The sequence below is a fragment of the Maniola hyperantus genome, chromosome 15 (assembly GCF_902806685.2).
Source record: "Maniola hyperantus chromosome 15, iAphHyp1.2, whole genome shotgun sequence".
In the NCBI taxonomy this organism is placed as follows: Eukaryota; Metazoa; Arthropoda; class Insecta; order Lepidoptera; family Nymphalidae; genus Maniola; species Maniola hyperantus.
This window is the reverse complement of record NC_048550.1, coordinates 7,248,720-7,274,217: the sequence shown is the minus strand read 5'-3', so window position 1 is coordinate 7,274,217 and position 25,498 is coordinate 7,248,720. Positions and strand designations below refer to the sequence as shown.

General features: G+C 36.8%; 3 protein-coding genes across 9 annotated transcripts in view; 1 reads left to right on the top strand and 2 right to left on the bottom strand.

The window, feature by feature from the left end:
- Positions 1-12,554, bottom strand: part of LOC117989119 (transducin beta-like protein 2) — a 121,455-nt gene extending 108,901 nt beyond the window's left edge. The window contains exons 1-2 of one of the 2 annotated variants that reach the window (XM_034976425.2): positions 12,293-12,554; positions 8,841-9,038 (exon numbers count right to left, since the gene is read on the bottom strand). In XM_034976425.2, the coding sequence (XP_034832316.1) occupies positions 8,841-9,038; positions 12,293-12,443 (349 nt within the window). In that variant the 5' untranslated portion in view covers positions 12,444-12,554. The remainder of the gene's footprint in view (positions 1-8,840; positions 9,039-12,292) is intronic. The other variant, XM_069503418.1, reaches the window with a different exon arrangement.
- Positions 12,555-14,727: 2,173 nt separating this feature from the next.
- Positions 14,728-19,299, top strand: LOC117989123 (coiled-coil-helix-coiled-coil-helix domain-containing protein 10, mitochondrial-like). The gene is made up of 6 exons (XM_069503451.1): positions 14,728-14,888; positions 14,965-15,109; positions 16,017-16,238; positions 17,433-17,564; positions 18,244-18,460; positions 19,274-19,299. The coding sequence occupies exons 1-6, from the start codon at positions 14,842-14,844 to the stop codon at positions 19,282-19,284; spliced, it is 774 nt and encodes a 257-aa protein (XP_069359552.1). The 5' UTR covers positions 14,728-14,841; the 3' UTR covers positions 19,285-19,299.
- A 511-nt stretch (positions 19,300-19,810) lies between these two features.
- LOC117988775 (rho guanine nucleotide exchange factor 10) overlaps positions 19,811-25,498 on the bottom strand; it is a 70,305-nt gene continuing 64,617 nt past the window's right edge. For all 6 annotated transcript variants that reach the window (XM_034975969.2, XM_069503361.1, XM_034975970.2 and 3 more), the window contains one exon: positions 19,811-25,258. In XM_034975969.2, the coding sequence (XP_034831860.1) occupies positions 23,636-25,258 (1,623 nt within the window). In that variant the 3' untranslated portion in view covers positions 19,811-23,635. The remainder of the gene's footprint in view (positions 25,259-25,498) is intronic.

Here is a 25,498-nt window from a genome sequence, read left to right as displayed (position 1 = left end):
TCATGTCTCTAACTTCAAAAACATAGGACTTTCATACAACCTTCGACCCCCCCTTTCACACCCTTAGGGGGGGAATTTTTCAAAACCGTTTCTGACCTGACACCTACGTCCTAGAAAGAACCTACCTTCCAAATTTCAAGTTTGTAGGCTTTATAGTTCCTGAGATTTCGTGATTAGTCAGTCAGTCAGTCAGTGAGTGAATGAGTGAGTGAGTGGTATTTCTCTTTTATATATTTAGATTGATCGGACTATAATATAATTTGTATTCCATAGTTTGAAATAAACTTTTATTAAATATATTCAAGAAACTATTTTCTGCTGAATTCTATAAGGTATTTCTAAAGGTGAGTGAGGACAATCACCTACTAACATAAAATAATATAATATTCACTCCATGTATTTGTTGCACAGCTGTATGTCCATGATAATAGAAGAATAAAATTCTGCAATTTACATAATTAGCGATTTGTATTAATAATATATTAATATTAGTATGATGTGTATGTATGTATATTCTTTCTTGCACCACAAAACACAAATGACAGGTTATAAATAATTAATAAATAGTAGATGTGTATGTTTCTTCTTCTTACGAAATATAATTTTAATATAGCAACGATATTAACTTTAAAAGAAAAAGTATTCCTAATATGTATAAAAATATAATCCTTATATGTATTATATAAACATAATGTATGTCTGTCTGTTCGTTACCCAAGGGGTCGCACTAGCTACAGCTAGTACCTAATACCAATATTATAATAGTATATTTGATAGACGCAATTACAACTTTTTACCGCGCCTATTCATTTTTTTCGATAACATGTATGTTTATTTAGTTGTTATTTTAGCATCTGCCGGGATTTGATCATATCCCTTAGGGATTTGATTTTGGTTTTTATCATTTCCATGTGACATTATAGGTATATATTGTACCTACGGTATAAATGATTTAAAACACCTTGGAGATACAGTATCTCCATATGCACACATATTATAAGTTTACTTAGATGATATAGGCCATAAGAGTTGGCAACAGTGTCCACGTTAACCGCAATAAATTGAGTCACGAGTAACATCATGGAGGATACAGCACGGACCAATTAAGTGTGACGCGGCGTGACCGTGACGGCGTGAAGAGACCTAGGGCAAGCGTCCTCGACTCCGGCCGACCATATCAAACACTTTGTATAGTCTCTAATCGTACTATTATATAAACTCTAAGATAGCAGGAACATTTTTGGAGTGACAACTAGAGGTCGTAGCTAATAAATAACAATGTTCTTAATAAGTGGTCTCATTATAAAGCTAGCGCTGAATGTATCGTAAGGAGCCGGAGCGTATTTCTACCATTGAGCATGCATGGTGTTAGTTACGTGTAACATCACCACATCAAATCTCCTTAATTAAATTTAAATACAAGTTAGCCCTTGACTGCAATCTCACCTGGTGGTAAGTGATGATGACGCTAGTCTAAGATGGAAGCGGGCTAACCTGGAAGGGGTATGGTAGTTTTTAATAAACTCATGCCCCTTTGGTTTCTACACGGCATCGTACCGGAACGCTAAATCGCTTGGCGGTACGGCTTTGCCGGTAGGGTGGTAACTAGCCACGGCCAAAGCCTCCCACCAGAAATTTAGAAATTATAAAATTCCAAATCCCCACCAGGAATCGAACCCAGGATCTTCCTTTAATAAGACCACAGTGCTTATCACTGCGCCAGGGAGGTCGTCAAAATGACTTGAGTCGATTGCATGTCATCGTCGTCGCCCGCGCCTCCTCATCTAAGACTAGCCATTTCATTGAAATCATGGCATACAAGTATAGAAACGTGTGGCCACTCATCCCTTTGAATAAACAGTGCCTTAAAGCGAAGATTGCCCCCAAATACGACAAAAATAAGTCAAAAACTTTTATAAACAAAGGATATCGTCCGAAAACATAATATTTGCATTGCAAATATATTACAAGCAAATAAAGTCCGAGTGGTTTTCTTTAAAAGCTGGAAACAACTTTGCACCTAACGGCACTAAATTAGATATACATGTTTTATAAATGTTAATACGGTCCTTAACCCGAAACGAACGTGTCATATCCAGATCCAATTTCTAATGAAAAATGTTTATATACTTAAGTCGTCACTCGTCCTACGATTAAGTCCTTTTTGGCGGTTTTCTAATGATTTTAATGCTATTCGCTAGATCAAAAGACGCGTCGTATCGGCCAACCAGAAACAAGAAGACGTCCGATAAAAATCTCAAGAAATAAAAAGTAACAGATCGTAGGTAACAGCCCAATATCTAGAAAGAGTACATAAGTCAGCAGTCATAAGTAATTTTGAATCTACAAAATGTCTCGAAACGATTTTTCACTCTGCTTTAAAGTAGCTAATTTAGGCTTACCTACGTGGTGTTATAAGCAAAGCTATGTCAGATCTTATAGTACGCGACAGATTAAGATCAAAATCGGGGTGGGGACGTCACGTACACCCGCACAGCTCCCGCGCTAACCCGCACCGCACCGAGTGCGGGTGACGTGCGGGTGTGCGGGGCGTTCCCCCTCCTCATACCACGATTGCCATCTCGACCTGTCGCGTACTTTAGATACAATTATTGATAAAATAGATACTACAATGGAAGTATCGTTTTATAGGTTTCCGCCCAGGATGATGATTTTTTAGTATGCCCGCTAAACAGGGTCGTGTCGATAAGGTAACCGACCTCACGTTTATTCCAGTTTTTATCGATATCGATTTTATTTAATGGCTTGATCTCAATAGTTATGGTTATGTCCAAGATGGAATGCACTAGCTGCTAACCTGGAAGGGGTGTGGCAGTTTTATTTACAGAACCATTGATACCTCAAAACCAATCGTTTCACTCGAAGCTTAGTGAAAGCTTGTAGTTTCTAGCGGCTATATAACTAGCGGACTAACACCGGTTTCACACTGGTGGGCTTACTTTTTTTTAGAAGTATAAACTAAATAACAATAAAAATAAATATGTTCATATCCACAAAACATTCCTTTCTCATGAAATGTCCTAAGATCTAAATGATAGTGACTACCGCATTGGCACCCATAAAGACAAAAGTTAAACGCGAAAATCAGACCAGATAAAGGCGGATTACGTCTTTGTTTTAGCGGATGGCCCAGGCGGGGCCGCGGCCGCGATGCCATACTATCCATGCCGCTCGGCACCCGCTTTCAATTAGGACACGTCCGCGCGTCTTCTTTCTAATTTCTTGTAGATATTAAGTTTGTTCTACACGCTGCCCGCCCCACAGGACGTACCCGCTCCCACCTGGGCCGCCGACTTTGTTATTTAGATAAACTTTCAGAAAGTAACGTGTGTCAGCTTATACCCGAGATATCCAACGATCCTCTGTCGAATTGCTTGCGAGATGATAGTTACCCATCACTGATTCAAAAAAGTCGCCTATCGTTTAGCATTAATAGCTTTACGTCACGAATGTGGTAATGCAAAATACGAGTAAAGCGGGAAACTGATTTTCCATAACCTCGGTTACTTTTTATCTGGTTATTCTGCAAGTTAAATTAAAAAGCATTATGTACGCTTTTATTGTATTATTTGTTACGCTCTTAGGGCCACCGCAGACGAGTAGAGTACCATTCGCGTTGAGACGAGTGTCGGCGAGTAGAGCGCGGTGATATAAGCTAGTCACCCGACTCCTTGCGCAACGCGCCTTGTGACCCGTGACCGGTACATGTGGCTAAGATCCCTAAGGAAAGCACTAAGGGTGAAATCTATAGAACGCACTATGACTTTGCTTAGACTTAAGACACTCGTAAAACGAGACAGCGTTATATCACTGGCATAAATCTGTCTCGTTTTAACTGAAACTTAAGTGAGAGCAAAGTCAAAGTACGTTCTACAAACAGGCTGAGATCTATAGAGCGTACTTTGACTTTGCTCAGACTTTACTTAGAGTTAAAACAAGACAAATTTATGACAGTGACATTACCCTGTCTCGTTTTTAGGGTTCCGTACCTCAAAAGGAAAAAGGAACTCTTATAGGAAGGAACACTTCGTTGTATGTCCATCTGTCAAGAAAACCTAAAGGATATTTCCCGTCGACCTAGAATCACAGGTAGGCAAGTCTTATAGTGCAAGTAAAGGAAAAAATCCGAAATCTGCGAATTTGTGGTTACATCACACAAAAAAAAATTAAAATGTGTTCATGAACAAATAATTAGTATTTTCAATTTTCAAAGTAAGATAGTTATCTTACTTTGAGTTACTAAGTGGGGTATCATTTGAAAGGGCTAATACTTTTACATTATAAAACAGATTTTTATTTATTTTTATGCATAATAGTTTTTGATTATAGTTTTTGAAAACAATACCCGAGTACCGAACCCTCGGTGCACGAGGCTGACTCGCACTTGGCCGGTTTATTTACATCTCAATTCTCAACCATAGATCTCAGCCTAGACCCACGCGCCGCACTGCTGTGAGTCACGCGGGTCAGCAACTCCCAGTGGTCATGAAAAAGTTTGGTTTCCCGCTCTAGTTGCAAATAGCAATGCAACATAGAAATGACGTGAAGCGATAATCCTAACCGGAATGATTGTCGCGATACCGCGGGTCGCTCACCTCGTCCGAAACGTCTGCGACCCTGTTCCGCGCTCCGCCTAGCAAACGGATAACTGGGTCGGAATCTCAAACATTATTTACATTTTGATCACTTATCCATATCCATACTAATGTTAGAGCCTCAATAACTCAACGGTCAAAGGCGCGGACTGAAATCCGAAAGGTCGGCAGTTCAAACCCCATCCGTTGCACTATTGTCGTACCTACTCCTAGCACAGGCTTTACGCTTAGTTGGAGAGGAAACGGGAATATTATTTATGATTAGCAGGCTATTATTCTTTATCTTTTTATACCCCGTTCAACCGATTTTCACGGTATTTGGTACAGAGATAACTTGCATCCCAGGGCTACTTTTTATCCCGGATTTTCAAAAACTCTACAGCTACGTGGGAAGTCATGAGCATCATTTATTTGGTACAGAAATGGCTTGCATCCTGGAAACGGACATGGGTAGTCCCATGACCGTTTCCTTTATCAAAGGGGTTCTCAAAAAAAAATCCACGCGGACGACGTCATCATATAGTCATTTATATCGCCACCTTTGTGCCTCTAATTTTTTTTTACAAAACACCCAGGTTCCAAGTCAGAGTTCTTTTTATTTGACACTCACGGCGCATCGCACATCATGATTTATTATAGTATGTAGTTAGAATGTCAACGAACTCTGTGTATTACGATTTTTATAGAATGCCTACGATTACGAATAAAAATCTTAAAAAAATATAGATATTAGGTAAATAAAGATCTCAAGAAATCGACGCGTCGCATTAGTCGACGGGCGATGAGCTCACATCCTCCGTATCTAACGGTAAAAACTTTTTATTAGATTTATAGTGTCGATATTTTGCATAATTACAATTAGGCCACGACTAGACTGACAAGTGAATGGCCTGCGCTACTTACTCTGCCGCTAATACATTATGTACGCAAAATTCTACAGACTCAGCTTTATGCAGTCATCATCATCACCAACCATGGCCATAGTCCACCAAGCTCGCCTAAGTGCGGATTGGCAGACTTCACGTACCTTTGAGAACATGAGAACTCTCCGACATGCAAGTTTCCTTACGATAGAGAAAAGTTAGAGATGCGACAGCTTCGGCTTACATAGTAGGATAAAAAAATTGATAATAATAACGAATAAGTATAAATTCATAGTTATTGTGACTCTTTAAAGAATATATTTGATAAAAATGTATATAACTTTTAAATATATCGCGGTTGTTATATTTTATACTAGCTGATGGTGATGATGATTTAGGTTTTTAAAAACCCGTGGGAACTTTTGATTTTCCAGGACAAAAAGTAGCCTATCTGTAATAGCCCGTCCGGTCCCCGAGATGCAAGATATCTCAGTGCCAAATTTCGTAAAAACATTTAAATGCATGGTTCTTTAGAAATTCCGTGGGATCACCACGATTTAAGAATGCAATTCTTTACAGCATCAGGGCTGAGGAGTTGGGTCCTTGAGTTCAAAAAATCTTTACTTGGTACGGTCTCCAATATCAATTTATAACCGACAGTTTCAAAATCCCATCAATTTTTGTGGTCAGGGTCCGTAAAGCATCAGGATTCAGGAGTTGGAATCCAAATTTTTTATCGGACAATTTCGCAAAGCTTCTCTATCGATTTTTAAAAAAATTACTCAAATCGGTTCAGAAATCTCGAAGATTTCAGTGTATATAGGTAGAAAAACACAACTCCTCCTTTTTGAAAGTTGGTTAAAAAAGTAGCCTACATATGTTACTTCCCTGGTTAATTCTCTACTTGCATGTGAAAGTCCCGTCAAAATAGGTTCAGCCGTTTCAAAGTTATTTCGAAATTACAGACAGACACTTCAATTTTATTTATTAGTATAGATTAGTTTATAGAATACGCCGAAAAGCGAACCCCACCTAGTGGGATAGCGCTTAGTCGAGTCGAGGAAGATTTTATTTGTTGTTCTTGATTAATTGCTTAGTTTAATAATGAGTAACATCACTAATGCTATCCATAGAAAAAAAATTGACCGACGGACCTCTAAATTACACATAACAGAAATTGTACCAAAAAAGATAAGGTTCGCTTCCTCGTGCAGTTATAACGAATGTATAGTATAAATAAGGTCTCTAAGATGTGATTTTTTGTATAGCACTAGTTTATGAGGCTAGAATTCATTTTATTGAAGAGAGTAATTAAAAAAACATAAGACTGTAAAAGGGTGATAACTGCACGAGAAGGAAAGTAATATTAAAACTAAGCGTAATTTGATTTAATTAAAGCATAGATAATCATAATATAACATTATGTAAGAAAGCAACTATCTAAAAGTCTTACAAAATATAGGATTACTTGAAAAGATAAAACCAAAAATATTTTACTACAATAAAAAAGATCGGAAAAAATCGAATAAAAAGCATAAACTGAACGCGACTAGAATACTTTGCAAGACTTTTAATTTAAAATACGAGTAAATCTCTTTATTCTAATGATGATGGCACATTACAGTACCATCTGTGCCACACGCGTTGAACGCGTTATGCGTTTTTCAGTACTGATATAGCGAATGACTTTTATCGGTGCGGCCCGTGTTTATTCAGCGCGCGCGGTTTGTGATAACGTCAATGCGTTGCAAGTTACGTGCTGTAATGTACAATCAGCTTCAATCACTTTTCTCTTCGTTACTTGCAAACGTAATTGAGCGTTTTCGCTCAGCGCAGCAGGAAGCCAGTTAACCAACGTAATACACACCAGAGCAACGCAAGTCAAGCGAGTCGGAACTACGAGTATCGGAAAGCGTTCGATCAACCGTCCTTGTTATCTAATGACATCTTTCACCGCTACTTTGATTATGTTGCCTTAGTATTTAGTAACTAGCTTCCTACTTGATTTCTGTGCCTGTTCACGTCAACTAGTGGACACTGGTGCGAAATATAAAACGCATCTATGTATTTGCAAGGGTTCACAACTTGCGTGCGGTTCTATACAAATATTGACGCACCAGCCACTGCGTTAGCGACGACGTGTAAACGCACGCCCTTAGAGCCTATCGCACCGTCGACTAATTTGTCCGGCAACTCGGTCGACGACGACCGTTACAATCCATGATTTGTATGGAAGTTACCGAGTCTATACGCACGGAGTCGCCGCAACTCCATGCGTATAGACTCTGTAACTTCCATATAAATTGCCTGAGTTGCTCGTCGACTGAGTTGCCGGGAAACTATCGACCGTGCTCTTACGAGTCAAAACACACACAATACTTTTAGCATGAAGATTAGCGATTGGCTACTACTGATGCTGCATCACATTTTGACTTGATGCTTTTGAATGTAGTATCAAAATGATAGACTCCAGAGCCTTACTAAATTCTATTAGAGTTAAGCTGTGCATAGTTGAGAATGAACCGTAGTTTCTGAATCTGATAATATCGCCCATGGTATCGTGTGTGTGGTGGCCCTTAGTGCTTAGTAAACTTCTGGCCGCTAAATTTCCTCAACAAGGAATGAAATAATTTCAATTAAGGTTGTGTTAGAAAGAGGAAAATATAATTTGCCACTTCCTTGTAAGCGTTTCAAAGTATGACCTCTGACGATGAGGACATAAAAATCACTGTTATAAAGTAGTATATATAGTATAAGTATAAATTATAAATGAAGCCTGTATTTAACATTGGGACTTTAATTGATAAAGATAATTAATTATTTATATATATCAACTCTATCACCTTCTATCATCCACAAAGAACTAATACCCTACATTTTTGATCCTTCGAACCGGATTTGAACTAGTGACTAGGGATTTTATATCATGCGTGTTAAAATAACACAGACACTCTTGAAACAAAAAATTCCAGCCTCAATCAAACTTTTCGTAATAGGAATCAGGGGGCACGTTCGTATTTCTGTATTGGTGTGCAAGTTTTAGCAATTCATAATTTCAATGCACTCTTCTGCTGTATGTCTTCCCTTTAAAAAATGCAGCGGGGCAACCACAGAAAACATGCAAGATTGTTGATCACTCAAAATTACATTTGGGATTAAGATAAGATTTTATATTCCCATATTTTCAGATGTCATACTTGTATTTTATTTAATAATAGATATATAAATAAATAAATTAAAATATTGATAAGCTCCATAATGTAACATTTATTGGGTTAGTTAAAATTATCCAAGTAAATTATGATTATGATTATGACAAGTCACCGTTCACCATAGCAGTAGAAAATTTTGAGAGACTTACCATTACAGGTAGCGGCCATAAATTTTCCGTTCGCAGAGAAGTCCATGAGAAGAACTGTGCCGGGATGCCCTTTGAGATTCTTCAGTAGCCACGGGTGACTGAACTCAGTTTTTGTCTTCCATGCTGTTCGCTTCTTGTTCTTTCCTGTTGGTCGATTCTCGGTTGTGGTAGATTCGGTTGTCAGATCGGTTAGGGCCTCTGAAAGCCAGGTAAAATAATCTAATCAACGATTTGTCTGTAAGGCTAGTCGTGCACGGGCGATCGACTGGTCAAATAGCCGGCTAGATTTATCATGCAAAACTGTATGTTATAAAATAGCCACACTCATACGCATTGGTACTGATTCTGATGGCATCATAATTTAAGAGTATTCGCGTCCTTTTTCTTACCAATGTAAAAAGAAAAGGACAGGAAGAAACTTAATTTAATTTAAAACTGTCTAACCTCGTGATTTTAGGCTCCAGTCTTGGGCATAGTGTTTAAATTTATGATAAAATTTAGAGTCTTTAATAAATTCATTTGCCGTCCTTTTAGCGCGACTGCGTTAGCAATATTTAAAAGAAAAAGATGCAAATACTTTAAGTTTATTTTAAAAAAGACATCATAATTGACAGTATGGTGATAACTTGGCACGTAATCCATACTAATATTATAAATGCGAAAGTGTGTCTGTCTGCTAGCTTTTCACGGAACATCCGTTTAACAAATATTGACGCAATTTGGTACAGAGATAGCTTGCATCCCGAGAAAGGACATAGGCTACTTTTTATCCTGGAAAATCAAAGAGTTCCCACGGGATTTTTACAAACCTAAATCCACGCGAACGAAGTTGCGGGCATCATCTAGTAACTTATATTTTTAGTTTTCACAATTTAACACATTTTTTCTGCATGCATGATTTTACTATTAGATAACAATTAATTGTTCATAAGTTTCAACTAAAATTAGGTAGATTGAATAAAAATTGTGGCTAAAAAGGAGTAAAGTAGGTACTTAAATTAACTTAAATAGAATCTCATTGTTCTTGTATCACAAATTATTATATTATGTTAAGTAAATGCTAATACAAAAAAATTCGTGCTAATTACAATTTATGAACTATTTCTATTTTACATTAAGTTACTTAAAAGTTATTACTGAAAAACCTTTAAAGTACTTAAGTATTATATTTTTTATACCTTAGGTATTTTTTGCATCAGAAATATATTTATTAACTTGTTTAAGTAAAAACTACCAACTTGTATCTACTTAAGAATTAGTTAAGTAAATGTAAAAAAGGCACTGCAACATTAACACACACTTAACATGCTGCAGATATTTCCCCAAACAGTTCAAAATAACCAAAGACTCTCTAAAAATTGCAAGCCATTTCTGTGCCAAATAATTATCTTTTTGTATTGGTGTAGCTGTAAGAAGCAAGTAACGAACAGACATACTTGCATGTTATATGTATGAAGTAGACTTAAATCAAGATTATTTTTTAGATGCAGCAAGAATCGCATTGGTGGTTCAGTAATGGTTTGTGAATATTTCAAAATTTACTTTCACTTCACTATCTGGTGACTTGTCTTACAATTCGCCGTCAAATATATGAATCATATAGAAATCTTCAGAGAAAACACTTTGGTACATTTGGTGTACACACACTGATGAGATACTTAATAATTTTAAGTAAATAAATAGATTTGCACATGTGATAAACCTATCATGGGCTTTGGGTGGATTTGAATTTTGAAGCATCAAAAACTTAAAGGTCTTTCTTTCTCCTCGCACAAGCTTTAGTGCTGTTTAATGCAGTTAAAGAGGAATGCTGAATATTATTAAGTCATGTCTAACATGGCTTGAATGCTTTTATAAATATAAAGTTTGTCAGAGACAAACCTAAAACTTGATGAAAACATGTTAAGTAGGTAGTTTTATACAGAATGATCAGTGAGATTCATCTTATTGATTCACCTAAAGTAGTTGTATAGTGTGTTATCTATGGTTGTTAGTATGACTAAAGGGATGATAAAAAAAACTTTCCATTCATGAACACAAACAAGAATCTTATTATCATTTGAAAAGATATCCCTATGTTGAAGCTTTAATTATAAAAAAGAACTTTATTTATAAAAAACCGGCCAAGTGCGAGTCAGGCTCGCGCAATGAGGGTCCCGTACTACAGTCGCATTTTTTCGACATTTTTCACGATAATTCAAAAAGTATGATGCATAAAAATAAATAAAAATCTGTTTTAGAATGCACAGGTGAAGCCCTTTCATATGATACCCCACTTGATATAGTTATCTTGCTTCGAAAAATGAAAATACTAATTTTTAGTTCATGACCACAATTTAATTTTTTTTGTGTGATGTAACCACTAATTCGCGGTTTTCAGATTTTTCCCCTAATGTCTGCTGTTGTTGACATGAAGAAATGTTTCTTGACAGACAGACAGACAGACAACAAAGTGATCCTATAAGGGTTCCATTTTTTCTTTTGAGGTATAGAACCCTAAAAAACTTTCCTTTTTTTTCAAACAAAAATTGTACAATGTTCTTCATTCTGTAAATATTTACTTAATAAATATATATAATTTATTAAGTAAAATACATAAACATGTTTTGTATGGAATATCAAGTATTTTAATTAAAGTATTTATTTCATGACATACTGCATACACTCTAAATAAATATTATTTAAGAATAAAGTAAACACTGTGAATCATAACCATACTAGACCATAAAGCCTGTTTTCTCTTTTAGTGTTTTATTTCAAACATTTACTTGTTCAGATGTTTATCAATGCTGTTAAATATTAAGCAAAATTTTCAATACAATTTTTGTCATGAATTGGAACTAATAATTTATTAAATTAAATAATAATTAAATAATTTATTAAATTTATAAAAATATATAAAAAATATACCATTTTTTATGACTTGTTCATCAAAATAATATACGTCATAAGTATTGCAAAATGTTCCATACAAAATTAATCAATATATGAAGTGATACTTAAATACCTACTTTAAGTAAATATATTTTCCAAATAATACAGGCTACAGCTATTTTTGAATTTACTTAAATTACTAAAGTAAACAAGTAAGTAAATATATATCTATGAGAATGGTTTCGGAGTATTTTCATAAAAAAAAGTATAGTAAGCACATTTTCTAAAAATGCAGTCCTAAATGATTTAGAAATAAACAGTTCCGTACTTAATTGTTATGTAGCGATCATTTACAGTTAAGTAACCAGCTTGGCGGTTAACAGTACATAGTGGTTAGTGGGTATCCCGCTAGACTAGATCCGCATGTCGATTTTGGCGTTTGTATTTTCGTTAGTTTTAATAATAAGTACCTACTTATGGATAAATTATCGTAGAAAATTGTTTTTTTTTTGCTATTTTATTACAGCTAATAAGAAATATAATGATATATTTACTAAAAAAAAGTATTATAAACATACCTGTTACGCTCTCAGTTTCAACATTTTGCGGTTCACATTTTCTATTGCGGAAGATGATCTTGTAAAGAAAGTGTAGTATTACACATATTATTACGGTGAATCCAGCCATAATGTACACATTCATCTTTTGTCCGGCTTCAAAATTTCCCATTTTCACTTATAAATTAATTTAATTAAACTTTTCTATCAGCGATTTATAACAACAGCGACAAAGACGATCACGCGGTCCAATTGACGTGACTGACACTGACACTCAGTCCGTATATTCAATGTACTCTGTGACTCAGTCCTGACACTTGAATCCAAGTTCTGTAACCCACACTCTTAACTTTTAACTGGTTTCCAGGCTCTGGATTCTAGCTGTTTAAAGCCTTGTTGATACTCTACAAGAAATAATAATTCTTAACCACGTTTATTACGACTGCAGTCCGTTCACTATAACTTTTCCCCTGACGTTATATTTGGCACCATTGTAAATGACACAATAATAAACCCTAAACTCTAAATAATAAAGCAAACAAAGTAATTGTGCCAACATGACAGCAGGGGAAAAATTATAGTGAACCGTACACTGATTAAAAAAGCTAGACTAAAGCACTATGGTAACAGCGTGTGAGATAGCGATAGCACGACGTACCTAACGATTAGTAACAATGAATAACACGACAATTACCATTGTTTAGTAGTCAATATTTGTATAAACCGCTCAACAGTATTTGTATTAAACGTTTTTTATGTGAAAACAAGTAAATAACTAATGATAAATACAATGACGCCACGAATTCTCAAAGTTTGTTTTGCAACTAAAGTTGTATTCCTTGAAAAAAGTCGGTTACACGATAACGGACAAAAAATAGGTTAGCTGCGTCTCTGTTTATCACATTAGTAACTTTATCTGTGCTCTCTTTTTAGTGTGAATGAGAAAACAAACCTTTGTCTAGATTTGTAGTAGTGAACGGACTGTATGCCTTATCCTATAAGACTAACACAGACGGACTAAAATCATTAAAATCTGTGATTAAAATCACAATTAAAATAGTACTTTTGACATGACAGTTGACGCAAAAAGTTAAAAAGGCGCGTGATAACATGGTGATGACTTTAGCTGAATGATTACCATCTCTATGGTGATAACTCATTTAGTACCTACCCTTCTTAGTACCACAGATATACGCATCGCATTATATATTTTGGCCATAGACCTATAACAGGTACTCATTTTGGCTTAAAAATTATGGCATAAAAGTTTGGCAGCTGATACTTAGTGTAAAAAAACTTAAAAAATTAATCTGACGATTTATCTTATAAATTAAATAATTTGTTTTCAATTTTCAATCATGTAACTAACTAATGAAGTTCCACAGAAATCCGATAATATTATAATAAAATTATCAAAGCTATGCCCAGCCGCAAAGGCAGGTAGGTAACTAATGTTAACTACTTATCTATTTTTTATATATGTATTTTGTTTTTATCACATGTTTTTATTGTATAATTTACATAATTTAGTGTGAATTTAATGCCATCATGCCATCGGAAATGACAAAGAGTACCTACCACGTACCTACCTATGTAACCACGGAAATGACTGTAATATGCGATATGGTAATATGTCACCATATTAAAGCATAGAGTCAGGGATTCTATAGATAACCTAGTAGTGATTTGTGGATTTAATGAAATATAGTATTTTTATCTCACGAAGCGACGCGCGTTTTACTTGTGGTAACCAAGTGTACAATACAAGGTACGCATGTGTGCGTGAAGAGAGTAGCGTTAGCACATTCATCCTAACAAATAGAATTAGGAATCATATTCCCAAACGTGAATATAAATCTGTGTGACCTATTTTTTGTTGTTTATTGTGTAAAATAAATGATTAAATAAAAAATAAATGATATTTTGAAGGAACAGATCTTTTAAGAACTGTATAAAATGACAAATAGTTACTTTTTAAATATTTATTCAAATCAATGAGAATCTTTCGAATCATCGTCATAATCAGTTTAATCGGAATCATCTTGTGAATTTATAATCATACTTACAAAAAAACATACAAAATTCATAGGTACTTACAAATTACATCTATCGATAATAATAATTTCGCAATAAATTACTGTCACAGAGGTTTGTTGGGCACAAACTACAACGTGCCCAACAAAAAAAAGCTAAACTATGACAAAGACAAAGAACTGTGTTTATGTCTCTATCACTCTTCAGAGCTTTTCTATACACCTAGCTTGCTCTAACAAGGTATTATTATTTTGATGCCAAGTCTTCTTGATTCTTAGTCTGAGGTTAATTTTGTATGACATGACATCCTTTTCTTAGCCAAACAAACGATATAGAGGCGGTTCTAAATTTAAAAGTTCTAGAATATAATTATGACATTCAAAGACGACATGTGACACTTGACAGTGTCTTTGTCAAGTGGAAGCAGGAAGTGTCATTGGCGTCTGTGCGTGTGCGTCTGCCAATCGCAGTGCAGTTGTAAAAAGAGGTTGTAAAAAGTTTTTAAAAAGCATTGAAAAAGTGATAATTATTCAAAAATGCCTCGACGTGGACGATCAGCAAGTCCGCCTCCAGCGCCGCGTAGGTAAATATTATTTAAGTGATGTACTGCAATGTAATTTGATTAGTGCATCAGATAACCTACGAGGTTATTTTTTCAGGGCTGCTCCTCCACCGCAACGGAGCAGAGTACCGGCCCATGCTCCTCCTTCATCTCCAGCCATGGCTACTGCCCAGCCTCAGCAGCCTTCTATGTTTGGACAAATGGCAGCAACCGCTGGTGGGGTCGCCGTAGGGTCAGCTGTGGTAAGTTCTAATATTCAGTTACGTAACATAATATTTGCTTTTTACGTATAATCTGTTTAAGTCGATTTCATGGAAAGAAAAATGAAATTGCGTAACATTTTGCCTATATTTCCCCAAATGTCTTCATATTTACTATTAATTATTCATTGTTGGCGATATTCCAATATTCTTAGTCGTACGACTCACGTGTCTTGGACGTTGTCTTGACATGGATGTAAACATGATTTTGCACAATGATTTTGTAACCATATTAGAAAAGTTTCCTAAAATAATAACTTTTGCTGTATTTTATCATTCCAAAGATTTGTCTAAGACTTTAATGACATATAAAGAGTATATAAAGAATTTCAAAGAATATACCAGTTATTTTGCAAATGTGTTTACTTTGTCTATACCATAATGATATTAAGTGATCTCTAAAATTACTTACCTACTCCTGATTCTCATGACTGTGTTTGCATGGATTTAGGGTTTTAAATTATGTCATTAAAATTTCTCAAGATAACTTTCCTCAGACAAATAATAAAAAGCACAATTTTCTCTTCCCATAATAATAGTTATTCTGGCAGAACTAAAACATTACAATATATAAGTTGATAAAGTAGAACTTGTGGGATATAATTAGTACCTTTGATCAAAGTAAATAATATCATTGACACGCAGACCAAGTACCAACCCAGGTCTTCTATCAAACAGTATTTGACTGCTACAGTGTGACAATTGCAATCACCTTGTGACTTTCTTTTGGTATTGGCTAAAATGCAGGTGCAGTTCCAACAATTGCATTTATTGTAACTTTTGTGCTGCTGAAAATAAAATGCCTTGTCTCACTCATGTACATTGTACGATACACTTGCTATCATTATTTCTCATTCTAGCTATTCATAAAATTTCTTTCTTGTTTTAGGGCCATGTTGCTGGTAGTGCTTTAACCGGCATGTTCAGTGGAGGGAGCAGCAGCGAGCCTGCACAACAGCAGCCAGAGCAGCCGGCCCAGGCTTCACTCAACCAATACCAAAGCCAACAGCCTCAGGGACCTTGCGCTTGGGAAATCAAGCAATTCATTGAGTGCGCCCAACAACAGCACGACCTTACCCTGTGCGAAGGTTTTAATGAGGCTCTACGTCAATGCAAGATTAACAATCACATCTAAATTAACAAATACTTAGGTGTCTCATACATATATCTATCACATTCTGAATTGTTCCAAACACTATGTTGATAATATCCAACAAATCTGTTGTCATTACTTAAGCTATACACTCATAAGTTGGACAGCTTTAAAGGCTACCTCAGAATTCAAGCGTTCCATTTTTTCGACATGAGACACTTGCCAAGTAATTTTTATAGTTATTAGTTAATTTCTCAATTAATAATGTTGATCATTAAAAAATTTTAGTAGATTTATTTTTATTATAATGACGTGATTTAGAAATAAATGCCCCATTTATTTTACATTTCTAGTGATATTTTTAATTATAAAATAAAAGACAATAAACCAAAAATTCATTGTTTTATTTCGCTAAAAACAACAAAACAAAATATCCAATGCTACTCTTTGAAGTTGGTAATAACGAACTATAAAGATTGTAATGATGGTTGATTGGTATATTATGTCATATTGCAGAGCATTTAGGAACCGAACTACTGCAGTCAGGAGACTGCATTAGTTTGGCTCCTAAGTGTGCTTCACAATACGAAGTACAAACCCCTCAATAGATTCCTTTACCCTTGTACTAGAACTTCATGGAGTTGTTTCAGTTGTGTATCCAAGCCTTTATTGTAAAATAATTACTAGCTGATCCGCCCTGCTTAAATTTGATATACCTATGTATAAGCATAATGACAAGTCGTTCTATTTTTGGACTGGTTTCCGCACTTACGTTTCCATCTGTTGTGCGTGCATTGCCCAATAGAATATAGCCTATGTTACTTCTGGATCGAATGGTGTAAGAATCATTAAAATCAGTTCAGTAGTTTTAGACTTATAGATGATTGGTAAAACAGATCTTCGCGAAAATCAAATCCAAGTGGTATAAAGCACTAAGCCTTAAACCGTGGCGTCATCATTATGAATTATAGACGTCCACAGCTGGACAGAGGGCTCTTAAAAGGACTTCCTCATGCCGCTGGCATCCAGCGGCTCCCTGTGACTCGTTCGTTCTTCCAACACTGCGCTTTCCACACAGAAATTTTGGACGAGACGACATCTCGAAGCTTCCCGAATGCTGTCCAGCCGAGTTGGATTCGGTGGCTAATCTCTTTCTCGAAATTGGTGTAAGATTATAATTTATGACGCAGTCCCAGTTGGAGCAGTAGTCGTTCCCGCTACTCGCGTGCGGACCAACATGCGCCGGCGCACCCTCCTCGCATCATCGTGACCCCAATGCCGCGCCGCTCCGTGTTCAGAGACGCGGCTGCGGTAGCGGGGGGAGTCACTGTCGGTACCACTATGGTAACACATTTTACGTACCTAATCCATTAACAGTTCGTTTTAAAAAGATCGCTGGCTTTGTACTTATAGTACGCCACAGGTCAAGGTGGCAATCGGGGAGGGAACGCCCCGTACACCCGCACAGCCCCCGCGTTAACGCGGTACGGGTGAGCGGGGCGTCCACCCACCTCATACTCCGATTGCCATCTCAATCTGTCGCGGACTATACCTGTGCAGTAGGCGACTTATTGATCGATTTGGTTTTACAAAGTGAGGGGGTAAAGTAGATTCCTAGTAGGTTGTGAACTGTGAAAGAATTATTATTAAAATCGGTTCAGTAGTTACAACTTACAAACAAACAAATCTTTCCACACTTTACACTTAACGTCTAGCTGATGCCCGCGACTTCGTCTGCGTGGGTTTTGGTTTTTAAAAATCTCGTGGAAGCTCTAATTTTCTGGGATAAAAGTAGCCTTTATGTCACTCTCAAGGTTTTTAACTATACCCAGGCAAAAAATCACGTCGATCGGTTGCTCCGTTGCGACGTGATTGAAGGACAAGCCAATAAACAAACAGTTTCGCATTTATAATATGGATACCTATAGTCCGCGACAGGTAGAGATGGCAATCAGGTTCCTTCCCGGACGCGACGATTGCAGTTTCGACCTGTCGCGTACAATATTATAACTTATAATTTTAGGGACACTTAGCAGGAGAAGCAATAACAAGTATGTTTACTGGTCGGCGCCGAGAAGAAGTAATACAATCACTACCGCAAAATTACCAACTGGGAACAGAGCCTAGTGGACCCTGCGCGTATGAAATAGCGCAGTTCCTGCAGTGCGCCACGAACCACGAAAACTTGCACGAGTGCGAAGCATTTAGCGAAGCGCTTAAGGAATGCAAACGAAGATATCGTATGTTAATTTATTGACGTCATTATTTATTTATTATGTTCGCAAGATGTCTGCTAATGATAGATACATGTATTATAGGTAGGCAGCAAGACCAAAGTGCAATATTCCCAAGTTTGGTGTTTTTGTAAAGCCGGCTCTCGTATATCTCGACTATTTACCATAACTTGACATGAATATTTGACTGCTTACCATGTGTTTTGACCCTTGAGATCTCCTAGATCGCCTTAAGACCCGCTATAAAGAACGCATAATCAGTATTGAAAATGCGCCAGTAACGCTGCTTGGATATCCCTACATTTGCTTGCTTAGACCTACTTACTTAGACGTTAGTTTAGTGTTGTTACTTACTCGATTAACTACGCTAGTTATACTAAGCTTTCAGGATACTTCATATTTTCGTAGGCCAGAGCGTTTACGCTCTCATCCGATCCGATTCCGTGAAAATCCGAAAGTAAAAAACTAGGACCGAATTCGGATATTGCTTACGCACTAACCCGATCTCTGATCCAAATCCAAGCTATTCAGCGGACATCTTTGACATATCCACGTCTGAGGTATTCTCACGGATGACGGAAAGAAATCGGATGACGGATGTCGGATCTAGTGAGTAAGCTACCATACAAAATATAGTTCTATGACTATCTCCGGACGTATTTTTACGGATTCGGATCCGGGTGAGTGCGCAGCGCTCTTACTGATAAAAATAAGATTGACAGAAATGCGTGTTGCCCATGTATAGGGTAATTGACTGTACTGTGTTACATTTTTATTAGAAAGAGCCTTGAAAGTTAATTTTATCTATATTTTTTTCAGGTCTGCCATAAGTCCACTATAACTCCAACCACCCTAAATGAAATAGTGAATTTTACCGATACCTACCACAATAAATTAATTCAAAACTTGTCGTGACTATGTTTTTAACAATAGGTACCATAATAACTACACAAGTACCTATTTTGTTGTGATTTATAGCCTAGATCAATTTTTGAATGCTAAAATTCCATCAAAATAGATTTAGCAATTTTGGGTACAGATAGAGACAGGTAATTTTAAAAAGTGTGTGTAAAAACAAAATACACATCTGCGCAAACTCGGTGCGGGTGGCGTGCGAGTATGCGGGGCGTCCCCCCGCCTTACATCCCGATTGCCATTTCGACCTGTCGCGTACTTTAGGTAGGTCTGTACTTAATATTATGAGCTCAATAAAAGTTATTTCGAAATCACAGTAGGTATAGTTCGCGACAAGTCGATGACAATCGTGGTATGAGGCGGGGGGACGCCCCGCACACCCGGGCTATCCCGCACCGGATTAGCGCGGGGCGTCCCCACCCTCAAAATAAAACCACAAAATACAGGTGTATACATATAAACTTAAATTTTATTTACACCTTATTACATACATGTTGTGACGTTTCTCAGTGTAAAGAATTTTTTTATAAACTAAACAAAAATTGAGGTTTCTTGTGTTATATCCTGTAAATATTCGAGACACTCCTCTTTCACATTAATATCAATCATTGAGACAAATTATAAGTTTACCATTCGGTATTCATTCTTGAGGATATAAATAAAAATTGAAAATGTAATGTACAATATACCATAATTATTTATCTGTACAATGGAAGTTTAAATAATTTACAATTTGGCACATATATACTATTTTTTATTCAATTTTTATCTTAGGCGCATCCAGATTATGTTACTTTTGTTACATTACACCTTGTCTAAGAGGTGTACACAATACTGAAAAATGTTATACGATAATGACACGTTATAATCCATGTTTTATAGACCCACAGTAATATAACAAGCATTAATAAAGACCGTACATAAATGACAACGAAATAGTAAGAGATTGTTGTACCTATTATGGGACAGATTTGTTTTTTTAATCAGACCACCAAGCGTCGCCGCCGCTTCTATTGCGCATTTCTAAAAAAGTTGTATTTTTTACTTGAATAATTAACAAAAGTTGGGGAGGAGGCTGTATATTCCATCATCTGAAGGATATTTTATAAATTAGGAAACATAAATACGTTTTTAAAGTCATCGTCATTGGATCTCGTGATAAGACTTTTATTACTGATGAGGAAAATTCTAGATATAACAGACAGGTAGGTCTTAACAGTAATAAAATTGTTACATACAAACATTAACTATGAAAACTTAGGTCAAGTCTTAAGCAGGTGATTTTAATTAACGTGGTCATATCGTGATAGAAGAAAAAGCATTATGTAACCTGCTTTTACAGGTATGTAGGCAGAACTAAAAATGTTTTTTTAACTGTCAAACGAAAGCTATTGATGAGTAAATATAATAATTAATTTTAGTCGTTGAATATAAGTGCAAGTTGCGTTTTTCTGTTACCGGGTCAAGTAAAATCACTCACTTAGACAGAAACTTTAAAACTATTGATACCTTAGGGGACGTCCAAGCTAGTAAGCTTTTAACAAAACATCACTTTGTGACAGAACAACCTTTAGTTTTGTGCAACATTTAACATCAAGAAATTCCACATTAACATGTATTCGCAATAAAAAAAACATACAAAGTAATATTTTGGTTAGATTCTTAAGTTTATTGAAAGAACATCGCATTATCAAATTGGGCTACTTTTTTGATGGAAAAATATATTTCATTTCTATTCATTTCAAATGCAAAGCTTAAGATTTTTATTTAAATTTTTTGTTTTTATATCGTAACCGTGTGAAATAAGGAAGAAAAGACAAAGTAAAAAATATATAAAAAAGTGTTACTAATATATTATATTGCCATATGAAAAAGTAACCCAAAGTTGTATGAACGCTAATTTATTGATGTCCTTCAAGAGCTTTTTCGTTCGAAATGTCGTACATTCGCCTTACAGTTTAAATTAAACTAATAAAATACGTTTAAACGCTTAAGCTAAATCAGTCTAATTCTTAAAGCGACATAACTATGTCTAACAATAAAGCTTAAACGAATGCCGTAATCATAATCACACACTGGAAAATTTAAATACATACAAAATAGCAGATACCCGTGAATTTGCTTAATGGATCCCACACACCGTCAAGTTTATCTTCCAATTTGCATGATGCTTCAATTCTTGACTAAATCATCAGTTTGTCCGGTGAGAGCTTGTCATGCTCTCTGCGCGATCAAGTTTGCAAGATTCAACTTTCAACTTGAAAACTTGATCATGCATGATGCAACCCTGGTAACGGGCTACCGACTACGGCTAAACCAAAAAGAAGGGTTATGATTTTGGCAACCTATGTGTGTATGTTTGTATCTGTGTGTGTTCCACTGTAGCAGCTAAACTACTGGGCCGATTTTGATGAATAAGGTGGCATAGGCTACATTTTATACGAACAAAATCGATGTGACGGATGTTACATCCAAAAAAGTGGGGGTCATTAAATTTTCAAGTGAAAGAGAAAAATACTTTCAAAAATAGTTCATAAATAGTAGACTATTAAAATATACCAAGCGAGAGAAACCCAATTATACTATAGTATTTCAGCGTTTATTAAGATGATCGTAGACGGGTTTTAGTTTTCAACTTTATATTGTTTTATTTCAAGCACGCTCGTAAATATCAAAAGGTGCGTAAACCCCGCGCCGCGATATAGTCTGCGTCGCTACCCGTATGTATCACGCATACAAGCATACGAATTTATCTTCACCTTTTAAAATACAATTGTGTGATCTTGAAAGTTTCAAGCTTCAAGCAAATTGGATGATATGCTTGACAGTGTGAAGCCTGCATAACATTTAACACTTAACTCCGCTTTATATTATTTATCTATTTAATGTAATAAAAAATTAAGGCCACTAGGTTTCTCTATTAAAAGGTTAAATAAATTAACCAGTCGAAAATTTAAAGTAAATATTAATAATTAATTATTATAAACGAAATATTCTTTTTACAATAATATTTTACATAGTTTAATCAAATAATTACACATAACAAAATTATTATTCTATTGTTAATATGGCGGTTTACATTATTAAATACAGAAAATACATACAGCTCCAAGTATAATTTACTTTTTAATTTATTGATATTGTGAATATTAAATTGAGAATTTGTTCGAATACAGGATCACTTAGTGATTTAATTTTAATAATGTAATCTTAAACTGGGACGCAATTTTGTAGGGACATAATAACTTCTAGAATAATACGAATTTTAAATCACTTCCAAAAAAGGAAGAGGTTCTCAATTCGACGCATTTTTTTGTATTGGTATAATACTGTGTCAAAGAGATGTGAGCAATAGAGATAAATATAGGTGTTAATGATGATTTTTAAGTACCTACCTAACTTTAATTGCCAAAATTTGTCTGCTATAACATACTGCTATTTTCCATAAGGGTATGCCAACAAATGTATAACTAGCAAAAATACATCAAGTATCCATTCAGAATTTACATAACATGAATAATATAGAAAAAAAAAATCACAAAAATAATGCACCTGGACGTAATAATTACATACTACAAACCATTGTAAATAGGGGTCACAAACAGTATAGGCCCTAACATCCAAAAATAATTTAAAGCTTATCACAATATTTACACTCAGTGTAAATTTTTTTCATTCACATTCTACATAAATCAAAGCGATTTCAATCAATTTAGGCACGGATCGACGCGACGCAATTTTAAAGGTATTCATAGATGGTTAGCAATACTATAATAATCTGTATACACTACTATTCAATGTTAAATTTACAGTAATCTACAGGTGCTCTGGTTATTTACAATTTGTAAGAAGGCTACATCAAGACATCAGTAGGTCGATTCCAAAAATCCTGCATCAATCATTACAATCTCAATTGTTCTGATTGGCTGAATTTATGCTATTCTTATTGCATCAATGCATTGTAGCCAACAGTGAGCGAGCATCAACCAATCAGAGGTGATTACGATCGTGACATTGTAGCTGTCATTCTACTGCAATCGAGCCGTTGATCAATAATGACAAATGACTGTCACAAGGTGCAGATAAACTACTACGGTATGGGTTGTCGCAATGCACTTCGGAGTGACGATCATATGTATGATCCTGTTGCATTAAAAACTACACCATTATTTGTCTGTACCTTTATAGTTTCCAAGTCTACATGACGTAGCCTAAAATGCTTCAATGTTAAATTCTCATGTGGATGTTCACATGCGTAATACTAGTTTACATGCGCATTTCCCATAGGATGAGATGTGCGTCTTTGGGGTTGGGTTCGGCTGCTGGTGTGGGGCGCTCGGCCGCGTCTGCTGTCTGCCGCCAGTCCACGTATCCGCGACCCCCTACCACCGTCACCACAGACCGCCGCGCCATACTATCACCTACAATATAATCAGCACCGCGAAGACTCCGAGCCGCGCTTTTGTTTTTGGTACGCAATTCTGGAGCGGCTGATGCGGAATCGCTTCGGGATATTGACCGTTCGGAGGCACTGCTTTTTCCTGAAGAGGAATCGGGTGTCGAAGCAGCCATAGGAGCTAGGTTCGCTGCCCCCGATGCGCCCGAACTAGTTCGAGACACACCGCGTAAAGCCATAGATTCCTCGCTACCGGATGACGTGCACAGACTAGACGCTCGCGAGTCAACCGACCAACTAGATAAATCTAAGCTTCGCGGTCGACCTGCCCTCATCCTTAGCCGCCTATCTAACGTACGAACTCGATAAGGGATCGCAGCTAACTCAGGATCGCTCCGTCTTAGAGTCTCCCCTCCCGAACCACTCACATCCGCCTCACCAACACAGTCTTTAACGAACATAAGATCTCCGAACAGTCCATACACATCACACGCGTTCAAATTGGCACACTTTGGTAACGTCTTACTCAGTCTTACATCGCCGGGTTTCTTTCTACGTATGACTGCGGATTGGACGCGCTGCGGTCGGTACGGGCTCATTTCTTCTGATATCCGCCTTTCCAGCTTATGCTTATCGTTATCTTCTTTCGCTTCTTCTTCTTTGAGCTCCTGGACTGTTTCGGCTAGAGCTCTTGCGTTGGATAGGTTGCGTCTAACTACATTGACATCGGCTTGCGTTTCCGCAGTCAAAGATAATAGGAACGTGACAGGCCCTGCATGAGCGTGATATGACACGGCCATGTGACCGCCAATAAGCGGTAGTCCTTCTAACTTAGGGAGCGGCACGGTAACACTAACGCCCGCAGTCGTTCCGACCCATAGGAGTCCCTGGCCAGCTAACAACGCCGACACATAAGCTGGTTTGCTTCCCTCTCTAGCACCAATGGTTTTGGCTACATCAGCAGCGATGTCGATATTCTGCAAGTGTTCAAACGTCTCCGCGTGGTACAGGCTGACGTACGTGGAGTCGGAGAACGCAGCCCATAATCCTACTCCGGAATGTGCGAGATACTTAACGGAACGATCGCCTTCGCCTTTTAGTTCCAGGATTCGCATGATTTCGGCTGTTAAGGCGTTGATGGCGAAGACCCTTTTGGCGCACGAGGCGTATATGATGCCGTCGACGGGGAGGATGCAATGCACGGGCTTGTCGCCGAGCTCTATCGCGAGCGGTTCGTCGAGGGCCCACGAGTCGTCGTGGTTGCGGCGGTACACCGCCACTCGTCCGTTGGCGAGGCCCACAAACATGGAATCGCAGTGGAACTTGATCTGCGTGACGGCCGCTACAGTGGTTACCTCGGTGAGCTTCTCCTGCTTCTCGGGCTCGACGCCGGAGAAGATGATAATCGTTTTGTCCTCGGTGCCGAGCCACACTGTGTCGCCGCACAGCGTGTTCACTTGTCGCAGTCCTTTTGCGTACTCCATTGACGTTACCTGGAAATAACAAGTCGAATGATTAGTTGCACTGTGGAAGTGGGCCATGACCATGTAAAGATTTATACAAATTAAACAAACTGAGTTACTAACAGCAAGAGCCTAAACAAGCGATTTAGAATATATTGCATGTAGATTTTTTATAAAGATTGCAAAAGGAAAGGTTGTTCGAAAAGATACTTGCAAAAAAAAAAACAAAAATTAAATCAAATTAAAGAAAAGGAGGAAAGAAATTCTACC

Bases quoted from the DNA above. Each gene is read 5' to 3' on its own strand.
- LOC117989123 (XM_069503451.1), top strand. From the start codon at position 14,842: ATGCCTCGACGTGGACGATCAGCAAGTCCGCCTCCAGCGCCGCGTAG. The intron at 15,110-16,016 runs GTAAGTTCTAAT...TTCTTGTTTTAG, and splicing joins TCGCCGTAGGGTCAGCTGTG to GGCCATGTTGCTGGTAGTGC. The intron at 16,239-17,432 runs TGCAAGATTAAC...AGCAGTAGTCGT, and splicing joins TTAATGAGGCTCTACGTCAA to TCCCGCTACTCGCGTGCGGA.